Source organism: Leptosomus discolor, chromosome 1 (genome assembly GCF_034619465.1).
Source record: "Leptosomus discolor isolate bLepDis1 chromosome 1, bLepDis1.hap2, whole genome shotgun sequence".
In the NCBI taxonomy this organism is placed as follows: domain Eukaryota; kingdom Metazoa; phylum Chordata; class Aves; order Leptosomiformes; family Leptosomidae; genus Leptosomus; species Leptosomus discolor.
The window spans coordinates 121,049,061-121,067,010 of NC_141391.1; the positions used below are offsets into that span (position 1 = coordinate 121,049,061).

The 17,950-nt window shown below is 44.2% G+C and overlaps 1 protein-coding gene across 1 annotated transcript in view; it reads right to left on the minus strand.

Moving 5' to 3' along the window:
• The window catches only part of CD96 (CD96 molecule), a 29,478-nt gene extending 23,950 nt beyond the window's left edge, over positions 1-5,528 (minus strand). Inside the window, exons 1-2 of the mRNA XM_086463449.1 lie at positions 5,471-5,528; positions 2,102-2,527 (exon numbers count right to left, since the gene is read on the minus strand). Coding sequence (XP_086319575.1) covers positions 2,102-2,527; positions 5,471-5,528 — 484 coding nt within the window. The remainder of the gene's footprint in view (positions 1-2,101; positions 2,528-5,470) is intronic.
• Between the last annotated feature and the right edge of the window lie 12,422 nt (positions 5,529-17,950).

The following is a 17,950-nucleotide window of genomic DNA, read 5'->3' on the forward strand; positions in this document are numbered from 1 at the left end:
GTTCTCACAGTCACATGTCCCAGCTGCTTATTTTTCCCCTGTCTTTGATTTCCATCTCCATTAACACCCTGTTGGGTAAGGTCCTCCGTGTTTGTTAGTCCTATGTAGGTCTGCTTCTCTGTGGGCTTTTCACAGTATCTGGATTCACTTCACTTTGATGTAGTTGGGAGATGTACTTCATTAATGACTAGTACCCTTCTCCATCCCACTCGTAGGCTGGATTAAGGTCTTTTGCCTTCTTGTGAGTGGAAGTGGTTCATTGCAAAAGATCTGGTTACCTTAAAATAGAGATCTGCAAGATGTATGTTGCAAACTGTATTTTTTGATGCTCTCTAGCAAGCAGTTATCAGTAGCAAAGCGTGCTACGTCATGCAGATGCCACAAAAGTGCTGATATGAACAAGAGCTGCCCACATCTAACATGTAGACAGCAATAACAGCATTGAACATGCCACTATCAACCAAGGGCACCAGCAAGAGAAAATGAGCAATGCCTCATTAGCACTATTACTGTATCAAGGAAGAGACAGACAAAAATTGCATGAAGAACAGAAGCCTGAGAGTGTTTCACACGGCTAGCATCACTGTTTGTACCTCACTGCTCTCTGCTTTTTCCAGCCCCTCTGCCCTCTGAAGTGCAGAAAAATTCCCAAAGGGGAGCCTACTGCAGCACACCCCTGTACAGCAGGTAAAGTGGCAGTTTCGTCCTTGACACAGCTATCCAGTGTGTTTAAACACACTCATCCTCTATGGGTTGCGCAGAGATGTTGGCTCTAATTTTGCCTTTGTAAGTTCAGCAGGGCAGGAAGGTGCTGCTGGGTTGCCCCTGAGATGTTTGTCTGAGATAACAGCACCAAAATGCACCACTGGCATGCACGGGCCTTCAGGGTGCGAGGCAGTAGCTTCGGTTAAACACTCCTGTGTGTGACACTTGTGCAGGACCTCCTCATGCTGCAGGAGCAGTGTGATCCAGCATGGGGACCAAGGTCCCTCCTGCCACCAGTCTGGCCTCACAATGCAGGCCAAAGAGGCAGTGGGAGCGCTGCTGCCCTCTGCTACCCCTAACACCACCTGCACCCACCCTGCTCCTAACCCTTGAACACGTACTGCTTCCACAGCCCTGGGCACCAGCAGAGCAAGCATGTTGGCCTCACAGCTCTGAACTTAAACCATGACAGGTTTGTTGCATTTACTTTAATCCTTCTTGGCTTGTTAACAGAAATCTGGGTCAGGAAGATGTTTCTGGGGTCATCAAAACCTGTCCCCCACGTGCACAACAACAAGCTTACCTAACATCCCTGCCCAGCTCCATCTTCACAGCAGTTTGGACTTTTGCCCTCATGGCTGGCATCAAACAGCTGTTCCCAAAGTTGCTGCACTAATGGTTGCCACTGTTGTTTAATTTGTAGTCAAATCCATTCACGTCCTATTTAAACCCATTTGTTCCTTTGCCAGGATAGTTTAAATATTCTCCCTGGAGTTCACACTCTCCCCTGAGGCATACTTATGAAGAGCAGTCATGCTGCTTTCCAGCTTCCTTTTGGCTGACAGAAGCAGCCAAGTCTCTGTTCCTGTGATTGCCCTAAGCAATCCCCCGCTTTGCTCCAGTTTGGTTTTGCACGTGCCTCCGCTAAGCTAACACTCAGCATGCCCTGCAGATGCCAGCCCTCAGCCTCAACCAGACAAAGGTGTTTTCTCTTTCTGGTGCCCAGCGCTGCACACCCATAGCAGCAGCACAACGTGGTTTGGAGATCCAGCATCCTCAGTCCCACCATATTCTGAGCCGCTCATCCAACCTTCTCCATAGCATGTTTCTCCAAAACAAAGATGTGCAAACTACCCATCTCACCACCTTTTTTGCCTTCCTATCTAATTTCATATTCCTCCAAACAAATAAGGTTTGCTAATCATGAGATGGATAACAACAGCTAAAGAGTGCCTGGTAAATAGGAAACTGTGTAGACATCAGCATTCAGTGGCACCACAGTAAACATCAAGCGAGTCACCATCACGGACCAAGAAATGTTTATCTATCCTGATATTGCCCCCCACCCGCCTGTCCCTGTCATGAAAAAAGCAACATCTCATTTGTAATCACTTACCTTCTGCGTTGACAATAAGTTGAATTTTTGCAGCCTTTGTCCCATATGGGTAAGTAGCAAAACTGCACTCGTACTGCCCGCTAAGGGAGATGGTAACGTTTTTCAGGTGCAGAGCCCACCGATTGCATTCAGATGTGGTGTTTGGATCAGGGGAACACAAAGCCTCAGCAGCATCCCAGTTACAGCACTTCCTTGTGCTGAATGACACTGAGAAGTTGTAAGAAGCCTCAGGAAAGGTGAAGTAGTGGGTGCCATAAACGGGGTGATAAACAGCTATTCTGGAAAGCTGGTTGTCGTCGGTCTTGGACCACTGTGTCTGTATTATGTAGGTGGTATGTGGTTTTGGGAAGCTGCACACCAGGGTCACATCAGCACCTGGCAAAGCATGGACCACTTCTGTTTGTGTAATGACGTCTTCAGGCTGGCCTTAAATACAAACGGGACCATTTTCAGTGCAAGTAATGTTCAAATAAAGTTTTCTCTTAAGCCATCTTTGACATGATTCGGTGCCTTAGCCACAGACAACTATGAAGACCCTACAACTGTAACAACAGGCTTTCCAGTGAGGAGCTTTAAGCAGATCTCCACCAGTACAGACTGTGGAGAGAGAACTGGGAGAGCAAACACACGCTTGTCTGGAAGAAGGCAGGAAGCTCCTGACACACTCACGGAAGAGAAATGGGAGCTCTCAGGGCCTCTGTGAAAACTGAAGTCTTTCAAGTAAGAGCAGAAGCTGGGCCCAGTTATTCCCTAGGTTTTTTTTCAAGAACAAACAAGTTATCCCCACTGGCTAGTTCTGCCCTGCACCATTCCCCATGCCCATTGCCATTGCCTTCACTGCTTTGACAGAGGAAGCAGTTCTTTTCCCTCCACATTATTAAACCACTCCTGCATGGCCTAAACAAGTGTCCATTTCAGTGTCGAAGTGAGCTGCCCTGATGTGTATTGTTTCTTTCCCAATTAATTTCATAAAGCATGTTGGCAGTCCTTAGTGTGCCATATAAAGGAGTAATGGATCAGTGAAATGAAGGGGCTTTCAACAGGAGCCCTGTATGGCTTGGTTTTGCTGCTGCTGTCGTAAAATTAATTTCGCTCCTTTTCTCTGTCCTGTGAACAAAATGCTTGCAGTCCCCAAACCCCTGTATGAAGTTTGCTGACAAACTCAAGGAGATGAAGAATTTATGGATGGGGGAGTCATAGTGAGACAAGTAATCAATCACATCCATAGAGCCATACACATAAAGGCCCTTTTTCAAAAGGAAATGCAGGTCCCCAGAAAAAAAATGAGTTTGTGCAGATGATCTTACATATGGACATGTCACCTCCCATCTCCATTGGATTTTATCTTCCCTTTTTATCAAAACATCACTGTACATTTGCTTTGGGAACTTGCCCTGCAGTCCCACCAGCCATACAACTGACTCCCCATGGCAGCAAGCGCACACTGCTCACCTCCTTTACTTGAAAAAAAGTGGATACCCATTTCGTTGCTTTGACATCTTCTCTGCCATGCGGTACAGGGCTCCGGGGTGCCTGTAGCCAGGGGATGCCCTGCCAGGGGCCAGGCGACCTTGATGGTGTCTACAGGGGTGCTGGTGTGCCCCATGCTCTGCCAGCTCAGCTGAGAGTGAGACAGGGACTCAGCACGCCCACAGCTTTGGTTTGACAGGGAAGAAGAACAATGGCAGAGTCCCACATCCCTGCAGAGCTGGCTGAGATTTGGTACCTGACCCCTGAAGCACGTGTGACATGAACACATAGGGACTAAGTGTATAGAGAACAAAGTTACTAAACAGCCATGTCCAACATTAATCTATGTTTTTTATTGCTGTGTATGCTCAGTTCATCTTTTGATAGACTTTCAAGAGAGAGGATGATGTAAGAGGGTAAATAAAAACAAGCCTGAGTGACAAGTGCTGTGAGAAAAATTACTGAAAACTGGTTTTGTCAGTCCAAGGAGCTTATTATAGCAAATGCTCACTGATTTCACTACAACTTTTGCATCAGCAAAAAGTGATTAACCATGTTGTCATCAGACTAGCAGGCAAGGGACACCTAGTAAGTTATCTCTCATATTCATAACGATGCTGTATTAGGTAAAGGACTGTGTGAAGATTGCCTATCAAGAATTACTTGAATATTAAGATGAAAAATTTACATATGTAGAGACAACATTTAAATTTGTGTTTCATTAGTAGCCTAGCACTTTAGGTTATTTTGACTGAAATCCTTTCATGCAAAAGTGTTCTTCACTTTTTCTTAGCATCTCAATATAAAGTTTCATTTTATGTCAATTTTATTTTTCCAATTCAAATGCTGCCCATTAGCTCATACTTGTGCTGTATTTGAATTTAATAGAGTATATCCCAGACATTTAGATGTCTGAGGGTTTCACCCTCAGGGAAAAAACCCAACAGTCCTATTTTCCCCTAAATAGTAATGCTTTCCTGCATGTGCATGTCTTGAGGGTTCTAGTTCTTTCTTTGCATCTGAGAACTTTTGTTTTCTATGAATACACATATGAAATATTTTCTTTTCTTTTTAAATCCAGTTTGCCTTAGTGATGTAGAAAATAGGAAAAGCCTATGCCAGATTTTGAGATGCATCTTACCATGCCAGTCAAATACATGAACTTTTTCCTTTCTTAACTGCAAAAAAGGCATATCCCAGAAAATTCTTCTTCCTAGTTGGTAGTAAGTACTCCTGAATTCAGCACAGTCAGCCTGTTGGGGGCAGGGGAGATGGAGGGAGTTGTGATCATCAGGCTTTTTCATGGTTTTCCTCATATCGTTTCTGGTTTAAACTCCCTCTGATGGGGATGGAGTTCTCCTTACTCAGCTTTTCTGAAAGTTTTACTCCCAATGACAAACTTGGTTCTCAGACCCTTAATGCAGCACATAGGGCTGGGTGGGGAAGAGGAAGGGAAGAATCTTTTTAAGGGGTTGCAGCTGCATAACTTATCCTTGTCTTTAATTGTTTCAACTCTTGCTCTCTCTGCATACACAGGTATGTGCATGAGAGAGATATAGATATTTTGTATTTGCTCTCTGACAGCAGTTTTCCTTTTTGCCCATTAGAGATGAGGACACATTGCCCTAAATACAAGAAAGCTCATCGTGGTGATTATTCTGGTGAAAAAAGATTAGGCATTTTGAATAAACTGATCTGCTAGTCAGCACAAGCCATTTACTCCTTACTAGCTGCACATTATAACTAGGGTTATTAGAAAGTTGTCAGGAAATGGAAAATTCTTACCAGTAGCTACAGCTTGCCCTAGTGAGACACACTGAGCCCAGCCTGCACACACCACCCTGCCCCTCTCCACCCTCCTTCGTAAGCTGAGTCAAGGAGTCCTGCTGGCATGCTTACCTGCAATGCTGGGAACCAAGAGAAAACAAAAGAGGGAGAAGAGCCACCTTTTTTCCATCTTCACTTGATGAAGTTTTGGTAAATATGTAGCTCTTTTAATCTCTTCCCGGCAGCATCTCAGAAAAGGAAGTCGAAATGGTCTGCCCTGTGCAGACAGGCAGATATGCAACACAGTCAAGCTCATCATTTTAGCGTGACTTCAAAGAAATGCTTCATTAAATGTGAAAGCCTCGGTTTCCTGCCAGAGTGATAACATTAGTACATCTTGTGAAACCTTTATGTTGAAAACACTACCTATACTGTAAGCCCATGTGTAAGCCCATTTTTTATTCTTTGACTTTTCAGATAAACTCCGAGTAAGCAGTTTACTGGTTTACACTCTCTCAAAAACTTATCAGGTGTGTAAGGTTGAATATAAGGTACACAGCATGCAAAAAAGCTGACTTTCCCCCCCCCCCCTTCCTTTCCTTCATGTTAGTCCAAAGTAGCTCAAATATACTCTTTACAGACTCTACACTCACTATCTTTTAAAAAACCCCAGTAAATAACAAAACCAATCCCCTTAAATTAAAACAGAATTAATTAAGAGTTTTCCAGATTCACTTTCCTTGCCCCACCCCCCCAAGAAGAAGACCATTAATTATTTTCTGCAGGATGAGGAATTACAGCATCACATGTGAAAACATCCCTCGGTGTAGTTAGCCCTCCTACCTCACTCCATTCAGCTGGTAGCTTTGGTAATGGCAGCACCCTCAGGCAGAAGCACGTGGCTCCTGCCAGTCCCATGACCTGTCTTTATTGCAGGTCACCTATAAATCCTTCCTAACTGTCCTCGAAGCACACTGCATTTCCATCAACTAGGCATACACCTGTCAGCAAAGCATCTCATTGCAGGCAAGTCTTATGCAAATTGGACCTGCTGTTGGTGACTTTTCAGAAAGAAACAGATTTGGGTTCTTGCTTATTTTTCTTGTTTACCCAAAACCAAAAGAGCAGGGCAGGACACCTCATGTACACAGCATGGACATATGTTATCTGCTGGCTCTTCCCAATGTGGGATGGGTATTTGGAAGCACAGCTGGGCCGGAGGCTCGTCCCCAGCTGGAACAGCTAATAATGCTGTCCAGGCTATGGTCAGGCCTCCAGACATGTCTTGAAGAATAAGTGCTGCTGCACAGTTCCTTTTTTGTTTCCATTGCTCCCCCACCTGAGGAAACACACTAAAAGCGGTTGTGGTAAATGGACGCCCAGGTTACTGCTAAGGGAATTGTCTCTGCAGATGAAAACTCTGATTGTCACTCAGAAGCCTGACAGAGAAAGATCTGTCTCAGAGGATCAAAAAGTCCTGAGGTTGAGGATGAACAGAATATGCAAGCCATTGTAACTGACAGCCACAGAAGGGAGTAAAAATGTTAAAGATACATGCTCTGGTCTCCAATTCAGAGCAGAGACCACAAAGAACCCCAAGAGTATCTGCAAATACTAGAGTCCAAGAAAAATTTACTTCAATCTAGAGTCTGGACTTTCATTCATAAGTGCAGTTACCTTAGCTTCTCCTGTGGATCAGTTCAGGTAAGCTTTGTACCACGAGAGAATCTATTTTGTGTAACACAGAGAAAAAAAAAAAGTCTCAAATGAGACTTTTTATTGATCTGAAACATACATCACAATTTAACAAGACAGCCCAAATGCTATGTGGTATATTCAATAGCCACAGAAATCCCAGAGCTGCTTGTTGGAGTTACTAGATCACTATGTCTTGCCCTTAGAATTTGTTCCCTCCCCCTGCCCCAATAACATCCTAAAAATATACTGTTGCTGTGTTGCATTGTGTTGGCTGAATGCAGCCACCCAGCGTTGTTGCTGTGTTTAGTGATGAAAGACAGACAAGAAAGAAACCTCCCAGCCTGATGGATTTTTGTTCACCTCAGAGCTGCATTTTGCCCTAATTCCTACCTTAAGCCCAAGGTCTGAAATAGCCATTCACCCTGCTGCTGACATTGCTGTGTGTGAACAGCTAAGCCCTGCCTCTGCATACAACATCAAAAAACACTTCTAAGACACACTGCTTATCTGAGCCTACTGGCAGGGAGCCATCTCTTCCCTGGAGCCAAACATGAGGTCCCGCTCATAGTGGTGCAAATTATTTATGGTAGGTTCCTCCCCCACGACCCCTTTCCTGAAAAATTACTCACAGACAGCTTGGTAGGTACCACGGTGGGATGTTACACACCAGGCTACAGATGACAGGGATGAGAAGAGCTACTGAAACAGGCCCAGGGGCAGTGGACCTCATTGGTAGCTGGAGTGAGGTCATATCTGTAATTGGCTTTTCCTTGGTGGGGCAGCTGCAGGGATGTTTGTCTCAGAGTCTGGATCTGCAGGTTTTTCCATCATGCTACACGTGCCTTTCCGGAGAGACCCAGAAACCACTGCAAGGCAAGGAGGTTTTAAAGAAAAAGAAGCTATGCACAGGCAAGTGATATATGTTGTCAGGGAACATGTGAATCACAAAGTTTTGTTTTGGGCTGGACAAGAATTTGGCCTGTCTGGTCCTTCCCTGTGTCTCAGGTGGTGGCAGCGCTGGCGGGAACTGATGGGCTCTGAGCATTGCCCCGGATAGTGCCCCAACAGTGCACTGCAGTGCAGGGCTCTGCCTGCTGCTCAAGGACACCCCTGTGACATTAATTCTTTTTCCCCTTGGGTGGGAGTCGGGGTGGCAGTGTGGGATCCTCTAATTATTTTCTGCAGATCTGTTCACCACTGGAGAAGGCATTTTGAACACTACAAATGGCTCTTTCCATGGCAATCAGCCCTATTATGCATCATGCTCACAAAACTCTCGAGTGTGATACAATTTTTCTGCCTCAGTTAGAATAAGCTGCACCTAAGGAAGAAGCAGGGCTGTAGTCAGTCCCACAGAAAAGGAAATCTTGAACTCCAGAGACCAATTCAATTATTCACAAAGAGAACCTTTTCAGAAATGCTGGAGCACGAGCTCTTCCTGCCAGAGGCGAGGATGATTACCCTTGCAGACTGGTGTCCTCTAAACATTGCTTAAAGAAAGCATTGCTCCCCAGTGAAAAAGAGATGGAGACTTTGAAGCAGGAATTTCATTAAAGAGTAAACTAACCTTTCAGGTTTGCTTGGCGCTTGGCACAGAAACTCCCACTTTGTCATTGTGTTTTGGTTTTGAACTTCTTTGAAAAACCATAGTAATGACTCTGTAGCTGGCAGGCTTTGGCCATGGCACCTCACGGAGGGGTGGACAAGCAGGCGGCCCAGGCTGGGGGGGCAGCATGGCAGCGGACAGGGCACTGAGGTAGCGGTGGTCTTTTTCATTGGTCTTTTTCAGCAGTCCCCTGCTTCCCTCATCTCCCCTTTCCTCCCTTAGCTCTCATGCCTCTCTCCTGCTTGCAGCACCGCCTCTTCTTCATCGGGGAGGAAAGGGAATCTCACCCTGATTCATCCTCCTCCTTCTCCCTCATGGCTACATACACACATCTGGATGCTGTGTTTGACATAACGCAGTCCTGGTTTCAGCCAGGATGTTTAAGCAGCATGGCAAAGCATACATGCTTCCCTCTCAATATCAATTTTTCCAACTGAAAGATATTTAAAGATCTGAAGGGACTTTTCATCCTTACTTCCTCACTGACAGCTTGGAGTACAGGAGAAAACCAAGAATTCAGCTCCAACTGACTCCCTGCTCCTGCCCTGGCGCCAGGGCTGCTCTGCCGCCTTCCCCAGCTCTGCTGCCACTGCTCCTGGTGCCAACATTAGCAGAATTCAAGACAGCCGTTTCTACAAATGTTTCATTTGCCATTACATCCTACAGACATTTTGGGGCCAAATCCAACTGGACAATGGCTCTTTAATTACGCCTTTTGGTCATCCCACTGGTAAATACGGCTTTCTTCACTTTGTTCACAGGGGACTTGCCTCGCCCGAGACTACAATTCAAAATGAATGGATAGGCAAGGACTATAGCCCTTAAATCATCTCCTCTTGCTGTCTGTAGGAAGAATCTCTTTGTCACCACTCTGTGTTTACAAAGCCTTTCAGATAAGGCAACAGGTCTTCTTTTGGGAAAGCAGGAGGATCACAGGGAGTGATCTAGTGCCGAGTTCCTCTGTGTGCACATCTGACTCTCCATTTCTGTGATATAAGAAAGGGACTGCAAAAGCGGGCTGTAGTTTTTCTAGTTAGGCAGCCTAACTTACAGTTCACATTTAAGGGAAAGAGAGCATACGTTTGGGGATAAATGAAAAAGAATCAGCTCCTTCACCTTCTCTGCCATTCTAGCCATAGGTCCCTGTGGTCCTCTGCTCCTCTTTAATGACATTTCTGATCAATGATGGTCCATCAGGGTAAGCTGTTGAACATTACATTGTGCAAAGTGCAAGTTACTGAAAAAGCAGAATATAAAAACTGCAACCAGTGAACAAAACAAAACAAGTATAAGGCATGTTGACCCAATGACTACACAGCAATGAAAAACCATGATGTGAAAGCCAGCCGGTCATTTAAAAAAAAAAGATTAAAGACTCTACAGAGTCATTACTTTCAAAATTAAATGGAAGGCTCGTGTGAGACCAGCCGTGCTTTCTTTGGTTGCTTTCTCTTTTCCAGCTACAGCACAAACTGCACTTTCCCCTTGTTTTGCACAGCATCAGCTAAAGGCTTTTCGCTTGTACATCTCATCTTCCACATTTTGCAAGAAAATATTTCTAAGTAGGTTAGTAACTCTGTAACAAAATGTGATGGCACCCATAGCTTTAAAAAAAGGCATTTGTTAGGAAAGGGTAACCCACTGCCAGTGCTGGGAAACGTCTGCTCAATTTAGACTACAAGGTTGAGGTTTCCACTGAAGTCTCCCAGAGGGGCCCTGTCATCCCCTGGTCACTTTGGCAGGAGCTTCAGAGGCAATGCTTGGAGCAGCTTCCATGAATCATGCCAGGAAGAGAGAACAGGAGTCCACTTGAGAAAGGGCTTTTCATGAACACAGCTTGTGGGGCTTTATCTTGAGGTCTGCATAAAAGAGGGAGTTGTCAAGACAAGCAACAGACTGCTCGGTCAGAAATTAAAAGCTTAGGTTCACATCCAAAGTGCTGTAAACCTAGATGGGTTGTACAGCAAATTTTACTGTGCAGGCTATCTCTAATGGATTTTGTTCCCTGATTTAAATTCCTCCGTACTATTGTATGCAAATACCTTCTCTCAGACACACAGACGCCTGGCCAGAGCTCAGCCCAGCAGACTGGTTAGAATTCACCCCTGAAGAAACACATCAAATAGAAAAGATTAAAGGTGTGAAAGTTAACTTCAGATATAGTAGCAGTGACAATTTGAAGGCAGCTGCCTTTTAATTATAAAAATATCAAATAATCTACAGCAATAAAAGGCCAAGTTACAGTGACACTGAGAATCATAACTTGGATTTTATTTTATTTTTTACAGAGTACTTTGAAAGCATCGGACATCAATGAGTTTGTTTGCACACAGAATCTTTGTAGCCCTATGAATAACTTCCATGCTAACAGCATGTCATAAGCAACCACAAGAAAGTGAGATACTGCTTCCATCACATCCATCATCTATGAAATTGTCCACTACACCCTAATTCCATGTCTCTTTAGAAAAGGTGGTGAAGTGCAAATGAGAAAAGCGAAAGAGAGGTTGTATTTCATGTTGAGCCTGACTCTGCCGAACTGTACCTCTGTGGAGCCTGGGTTAGGACGACTGAGGTACTTTAGCCTGGAGCCTTACAGAGCAGGATGCCTCAACCAGGTCCTGGAAAGAGGGGGATCATCTCCAGAAATCAATGCAGAGCTGAGTGCCCCTTATACAAAGGCAGCGTAGGGCAAGTGCATTCCTAAATCTGAGTATCTCAATAGAGTTAACAGCCTGCAGTTAGATGGCATAAATACAGTGCAGGAGCAGCTAGAAGGTAAAATGAAGAATCAGAAACTTCTGGGATATTTCTGCATAATGATATTTTCCAGACCATAAACAGGCTAACATTTTGCTACTTCAGATGTGGATCCTTTTGGTTCACTCCATGCTTGAAGGCATAATGTGAACCTGCCCTAAGGAGCCTGCGAAGACTTGTTAGTGCAGCAATGTGTGCTGAACACCGATCTCCTTCCACAGCACTCTCGGCTAAGCAGCTGGAGAAAAGGATGGGGAATTAAGATAGTTTTCAACAGATAACACCTCTTTTCAGCATTCAATATAAGTTCCTAACGTTTCAACCACCACTAAAATTAAGAAATATTTCTAGCTTTTTGATGGTTTGTAAGGATCACTGCCCATGTAAAATGGATGTTCAGTTTTTGGCTGAGTCCGTCACCTCCTGTAGCAATATTAGGATGGGCCTGAACTGTTTCTTCTTGTTTCAGTGAAACATTATATCCCAGCTAGTGGGGATGTAAAAGAGTCACTGATCACGTATTTGTTGTCCAAAGTGGAGGAGGGACAATCATGTAATGAAAATTGTCCCTGAGTGTCACTTGGTCTGGAATTTTGGTTGCAAGCAAAGACTTGGTTGGTAGTCACCTCTTCCAGCCCTCCTCCTAGTTTGACCTCTTGTCCTAGATACTATTTCCAACCCGGTCACTGATGCATGACCTACCTGCTCACGAGAGTCTGCTCACGGCCGACCGACACACAGGCACCACTCAACTGAACACTGCTCTTCCTCCCGCCTGAAATGAGGTTATGCTTTAACTTCTCCACAGCTGATTAAGCTTAGCAATGCTGCTAATAGCAATGAAATCATCTGAGACCTCTACCAGAGCAGTTAACTTCTATTTTGCATGATTGCCTCCAGTTTCGAAATGAATATGAAGCAGCTCAGTGGGTTTAAGGGCCTAACCAGAGCACTGCTCAAGTTGATGGGTGGTACCTGGGCTCTTCCAGACTGTGTGTCCCAAAGAGAGCACCACTATGTGGGCAAGGGAAGCTGCTTGTGTTGCCCAAGTCTTGTTTCCCAAAAAGCTGAAGCCACTTTCTGCCCCTTGGAAAAATCAATGATTCAGTAAATTAATTTCAGTCTGGTACTATAATTGGATTTAAAAAAAAAAAAGAAAGCATCTTGCAAGACTTTCCTTAAAGTCAGTAAACTGGAGAATTGCACTGTAACTGAGCACAAATCAAATACTTCTAACATTGTTTGACATTTTAATTGCAAATAAGGAAAAAATCTCTCATTACAAACCTGAACCAAGTTGGCTTGTTGTGAATCAGACTCTCCAGAGGACACTTCACTTCCCTCCCCTACCCCTTGCTCAGCCACACAGCAGCCAAAGAAGCAAACATCATGCAAACGAAGGCAGCCACAGCCATTCCCAGTCATCTTTTCTCCCTTTAAAATTGCACTGTCTCACACAGTGTATTTCTCTAACAGATGCTACCGTGCAGCAAAGAGCTTGTCTAAGAGGAAAAAAAAAAAAAAAAAGCCCACCACAGAGTTGCATGAAAAAACAAGTTTAGAAGTGCCATAGATCTGTTTGCAAGAGACTAGATCAAAATCATTTCAGGCTCATTTCAGTGATTTACCTGAATACGCCAGAGATGCATTTGGCTTGCAGTGCTTCTGGAAAGCTGTGGTCTTTCAGGATGCAAGAGAAAGTACTGGGGCTGAGGATCAGTAAAGCTGACCATATGCTCAGAGTATAGGTACAATTTTAGAAGTCTGATCTAATATCTTGTTCTACCAGCAATGCTTCTGGCTAAATGGGAAATAAAACTAATCTATCCTTATTAGATATGGGCTGTAATCTCATATCACCCTCAGATATTGGAATTCCCTGGCAGACTTCCTGCTTTGCACTGCCTCTGGTTCCCAGGAAGCTGAAGAGGGCAATGTGGATAATGAAAGAAATGTAAGTTCAAAGAAAATTCATATATAGTTTGATGGTTTGAACAGTAGAAACACTTAACAACCCATATATGAAACAAAAAGGCAAAGAAGTGGTCTATGGATGTGGCCCGTTCACCCAGAAGAAATGTTTTATTATACCTATGTGGATGCTGCCTGTGTCTGAAAACACTACGTGTAATAACTGTATTCCTTTGAATCTTAGGGAGGATTGCCCACTCCTTCTGAACAGAAAAAATACATGCCTAGCTTTATGGGATCAGCACCTACGTCATACACTAGTTGCCCACAAAAAAGAGCTAGGATTTTTTTCAGGGAAGTAATCTGCTGTTTCATAATGGACAAAACATTGAACAGAGCAAGTATATTAGATATCTTATGCTTAGAATTATTAACCAAAATTAGCTCAGATGCTGTTAGTCTGGCTTTGGCACAAAATGAAGAATTAGATCTCCTGACAGGCTCTCCAGCCTGTTTTCCTGCAATTTTCTATTTTTCAATTGCGGTGGCAGTTTCCAGAAATCTTACTCTATGAGTGACCTTTCCTTCTCTCACCAGAATTATGTGATTCCTGACCTCCTCTTCATACAGCAGCTCAAGTAGTTAAGCAGCTCCTCTGGAGAGAAAGTCCCCAGAGCTAGGAGAGCATTACCTCTGTAAGACCTTGCCTGCCACCCCTCAAAAGTCAGGGCCAACAGCATCCTGGCCTATATCAGAAATAGTGTGACCAGTAGGAGTAGGGAGGTGATTGTGCCCCTGTACTTGGCACTGGTGAGACCATACCTTGAGTACTATGTCCAGTTTTGGGTGCCACAGTATAGGAAAGATGTTGAGGTGCTGGTGTGTGTCCAGGGAAGGGCAGCGAAGCTGGTGAGGGGTCTGGAAAACAGGTCTTATGAGGATCGCCTGAGGGAACTGGGATTGTTTAGCCTGGTGAAGGGGAGGCTGAGAGGAGACCTTGTTGCTCTCTACAACTACCTAAAAGGAAGATGTAGTGAGGCCGGTGCTGGTCTCTTCTCCCAAGTAACTGATGACAGGACAAGATGTAATGGCCTCAAGTTGCACCAGGGGAGATTTAGATTGGATATTAGGAAAAATGTCTTTACTGAAGGAGCGGTTAGACATTGAAACAGGATGCCTGCGGAGGTGGTGGAATCACCATCCCTGGAGGTGTTCAAAAGACATATAGATGTGGTGCTTAGGGACATGGTGTAGTGGTGGGCTTGGTAGTGTTAGGATAATGGTTGGACCTGATGATCTTAAAGGACTTTTCCAACCAAAATGATTCTATGATATTGTTTTGTTATTTAAACCTCTCACACCAATTCTCAGACAAAACTTTACCATCAATCATCTATACAAAAAGACATGAGCTCCTTGCTAAAAACAACAGCTTTTTTATAGAACCTGAAGCATATCTAAGAGCTCAACATTTACTGGTTTGCATTTTCTAGGAAGCAGCAACCCACATTTAAACACAACAAAGAAGCTTTTTTTTTTTTTTTTCTTGGTTCCACATGCCGTGTACTTTCTCTTTGGGAAACTGCCAGAGTCCGTCTCAGGAGGTTGTTACTTTGCTCCAAGAGACCAAAATCAATCAATCAATCCGTGGCTTGGCAGTGCTGGAACAGAAGATTAGGACTCTCAAGGCAGATTATAAACACAATCCCCTCAATTAACTTCTCCAGGATGGGATAGAGGCGGTTAGATCCTCGTTAAGTCAATTATTAACACAGATGGTCAATGTGCATATTTTTTATGACAAATCTTATTAATTTCATGTGAAAAGCAGTATACCCAGAGAAAGGCTAAGAAGCAAGGCTGCTGCCCTGCTTGCCAGGCCAGCGGGGAAAAGCTGCATGGAGCGTGTCTGGCTGCTGCCACGTGTGAACAGCCATCCCCTCTGGCCAGCAGTGCCAGGGCTTTCCGCTTTCTGGTCCCCCTTGGTTTTCAGGCATTTGAGACCCTGGATCCCGCCAGTCCTTCCTGAGATACATTATGGAGACGTCAGTAATGAAGAGGGCTCTGAATTATGCACCTGATACTGTTTGGGTGGGGTGGTGTGTTTCTTTGTTTTTGGTTTTGGTTTTGGTTTTTTTTTTTGGTTTTTGTTTTTCCCCAAGCTACTGGTTTGCACACCAAGGCTAGTGCTCTTGCTTTGGAGCAGGGGGAAAAGCTGGGTAGGGCACCTCTAGCACCACCTTTCACAGACAGCCTCCTGTGGCTCTCAAGAAAGACAGCTCAACAGGCACCCATGATCCCTACCTTTTGCATGAAGAATCAGCTGAAGGAAACATTTCGTGCCTATATGGTTTAATCCGTAACTACTTAACTTTCAGTCAATTTTAAGTGTTCTGTTTTCTGGGCCTGAAAAAGCTTGCTAGCTCTTGCTAGTGTATTTTTTGCAGCTGGAAAACAGGTGCCAAATATTGGCCCTGAAATTGCTCTGACAACTTAGTCCTAATGCAGTTTTGCTGCCAATACGATCATCATCCTCAGAAAATCCTTCCATAACACCTCTGTGCGTTTTTAACAACTGAACTTTGTCTGCCTTCTTCCAGATTTTTTCAGGGTTTAGCCTTAAAATTGTATCAGCTGGAGTTCATCTTACTACAGAAACCAGTTACTTGTCAAGAGGACGGAAGCTAAGTATGCAAGTCATGCTTTTTGGGTCTCAGACCTGCGCATAAAGGCCAGTTTCCCCTGCTGATCCATGTCATGCCTATGAGGCAGCTTCCTTATGAGAGTTAGGAGATTAGCCTCTCTATTTGAAAAATGAAGGCATTCAAGGCTCTGCCAAAGGGAAAAAAAAAAAAACAAACCCAAACAACAACCGTTAACACTGAGCATAGATTGAATTCCCTTACAGGAGTTCAAAGGAAAGAAGTTGAACCGTGACCCAGAAAGACTGAAGTTGGTTTAAAAATGTCCTGTTCTATGACACAGCACTATATCTACACTCCTTGCTTGGCAATAATTTATTAAAACTCCTTGCTGCCTGAACAACATTTAAGGGCAGCTAAAGGAGCAGCAGCACTGGCAGGCAGTACCCTGCACTGTCCTATTGAGTAATTAAAACGGTGCCAGGCAAGCGTCTGATTTAACCTTTTGTCAGGCTTCTGTAGCACCCGTAGCACATCATGTTGTGTAAGGTCTTGGCAGGACTGCTGACCTCCAGCAAAAGAGCCCCAAATTGTTCCGCTGTGAAAGGCTAGCAGATGGAGCAGCTCTGGTGGCTGATGTACTTGGCATAGCCTGGTGAGTGCCTGGGAGCAATCAAATGAAGAGAGGGAGGGGTTGGCAAGCAGCTGGAGACACCCTGATGCTCTCAGCAAGGAAGACAGCACATCAGCAAGACCCACCAGTGAAATATGTGACTGGCTAAGAGCAGTGACAGCTTAAGGCCAAAACTGATTCTTGCGTTCATCCATCTGGATAAATATTTGTTGCTGTTATGTGTGCTCACCAGTGAGAATACATGATTAAAACATTTCTAATTTGAAGTGCTTTCAAATGCATTCAAGTCAGGCTCCCTTCTCCAGGGGATAAATGGCATTTATAAATCCTCAATCTTTTTTGAACTTCAGGTATTATTGCAGGTGAAAAATCAGAATATTTGTACTTTAGCAACCTGTTAGGCACGTGTTGCCAGTTGATGAAGATTCAAATGTATATCTGCGACCCCAAGTCAAGCTCATCTTCCCAGTGAATATGTAATTGGTATGGGTCGGCAATTGAAAAAGGCAATAAGCAGTTTCTGTGAAAAGGTAATCTATCCTATTTTACTCATCTTTTCAGCCTCTGGCCATGTGTTAGCACCTTTTTGGTCTGTTCAACATCCCAGCTTTACAGGATTGAGCATCCAACATGCATGACCACAGTTTTTACCTTATACCATTGACTGCTAGCAGTGGTAACATTTTCTTTCTTACACTTCTTTCTTCTGTTCTCTTTATATAAGCTAAGGTAGCACCAGCCAGACCAGAAAAGCAGGAAGCCTAATTACAGGGGCTGTGCATCCGAAATGATGGAGTTTCTTAAGCCTGCAACTGAGATAAGAAGCTGCCTAATATACAAACAAGCAGGATGCCTGTAGTCCATCAGAGGAGTAATCGAAGCCTGGATAAGACACTTGGGATACTTTAAGACAAGGCTGTGCAGACTTGGAGAACTCCAATTACAGCATCTCAATTTATACAGAATAAATCTGAGACAGGGCTGACAGTGAACAGATCCGGAATGAAAGCTGAGCACTTGGCAGAAGGCAGTGATTGACAAGGAAATGCACAGTTCCCTCTGTAAAGAACTTATTTAGTTTATGTGAAAGGAGAGCCCAGCTCCAGCCTTCAGAAAGGGATTTCTACAATGCTGGACCCCACCAGGTGCAGTGTTGCATTTGCTACTTTCCAGCCATTCTACTTGAATAAAGAAAGTTGGGGATAACAAATACAATACTGAATCAGATCTGTGCTTAAAGACAGCTGAGTAAATTAGGATTCCTGACTGGGGAACAGGAGGAGGCAGAAGGGGCAAGGACAGCCTGCTGAGCACTCATTCTGACTAACTGGTGATTTAAAGCATCCAGCCTTGGCGGAGTT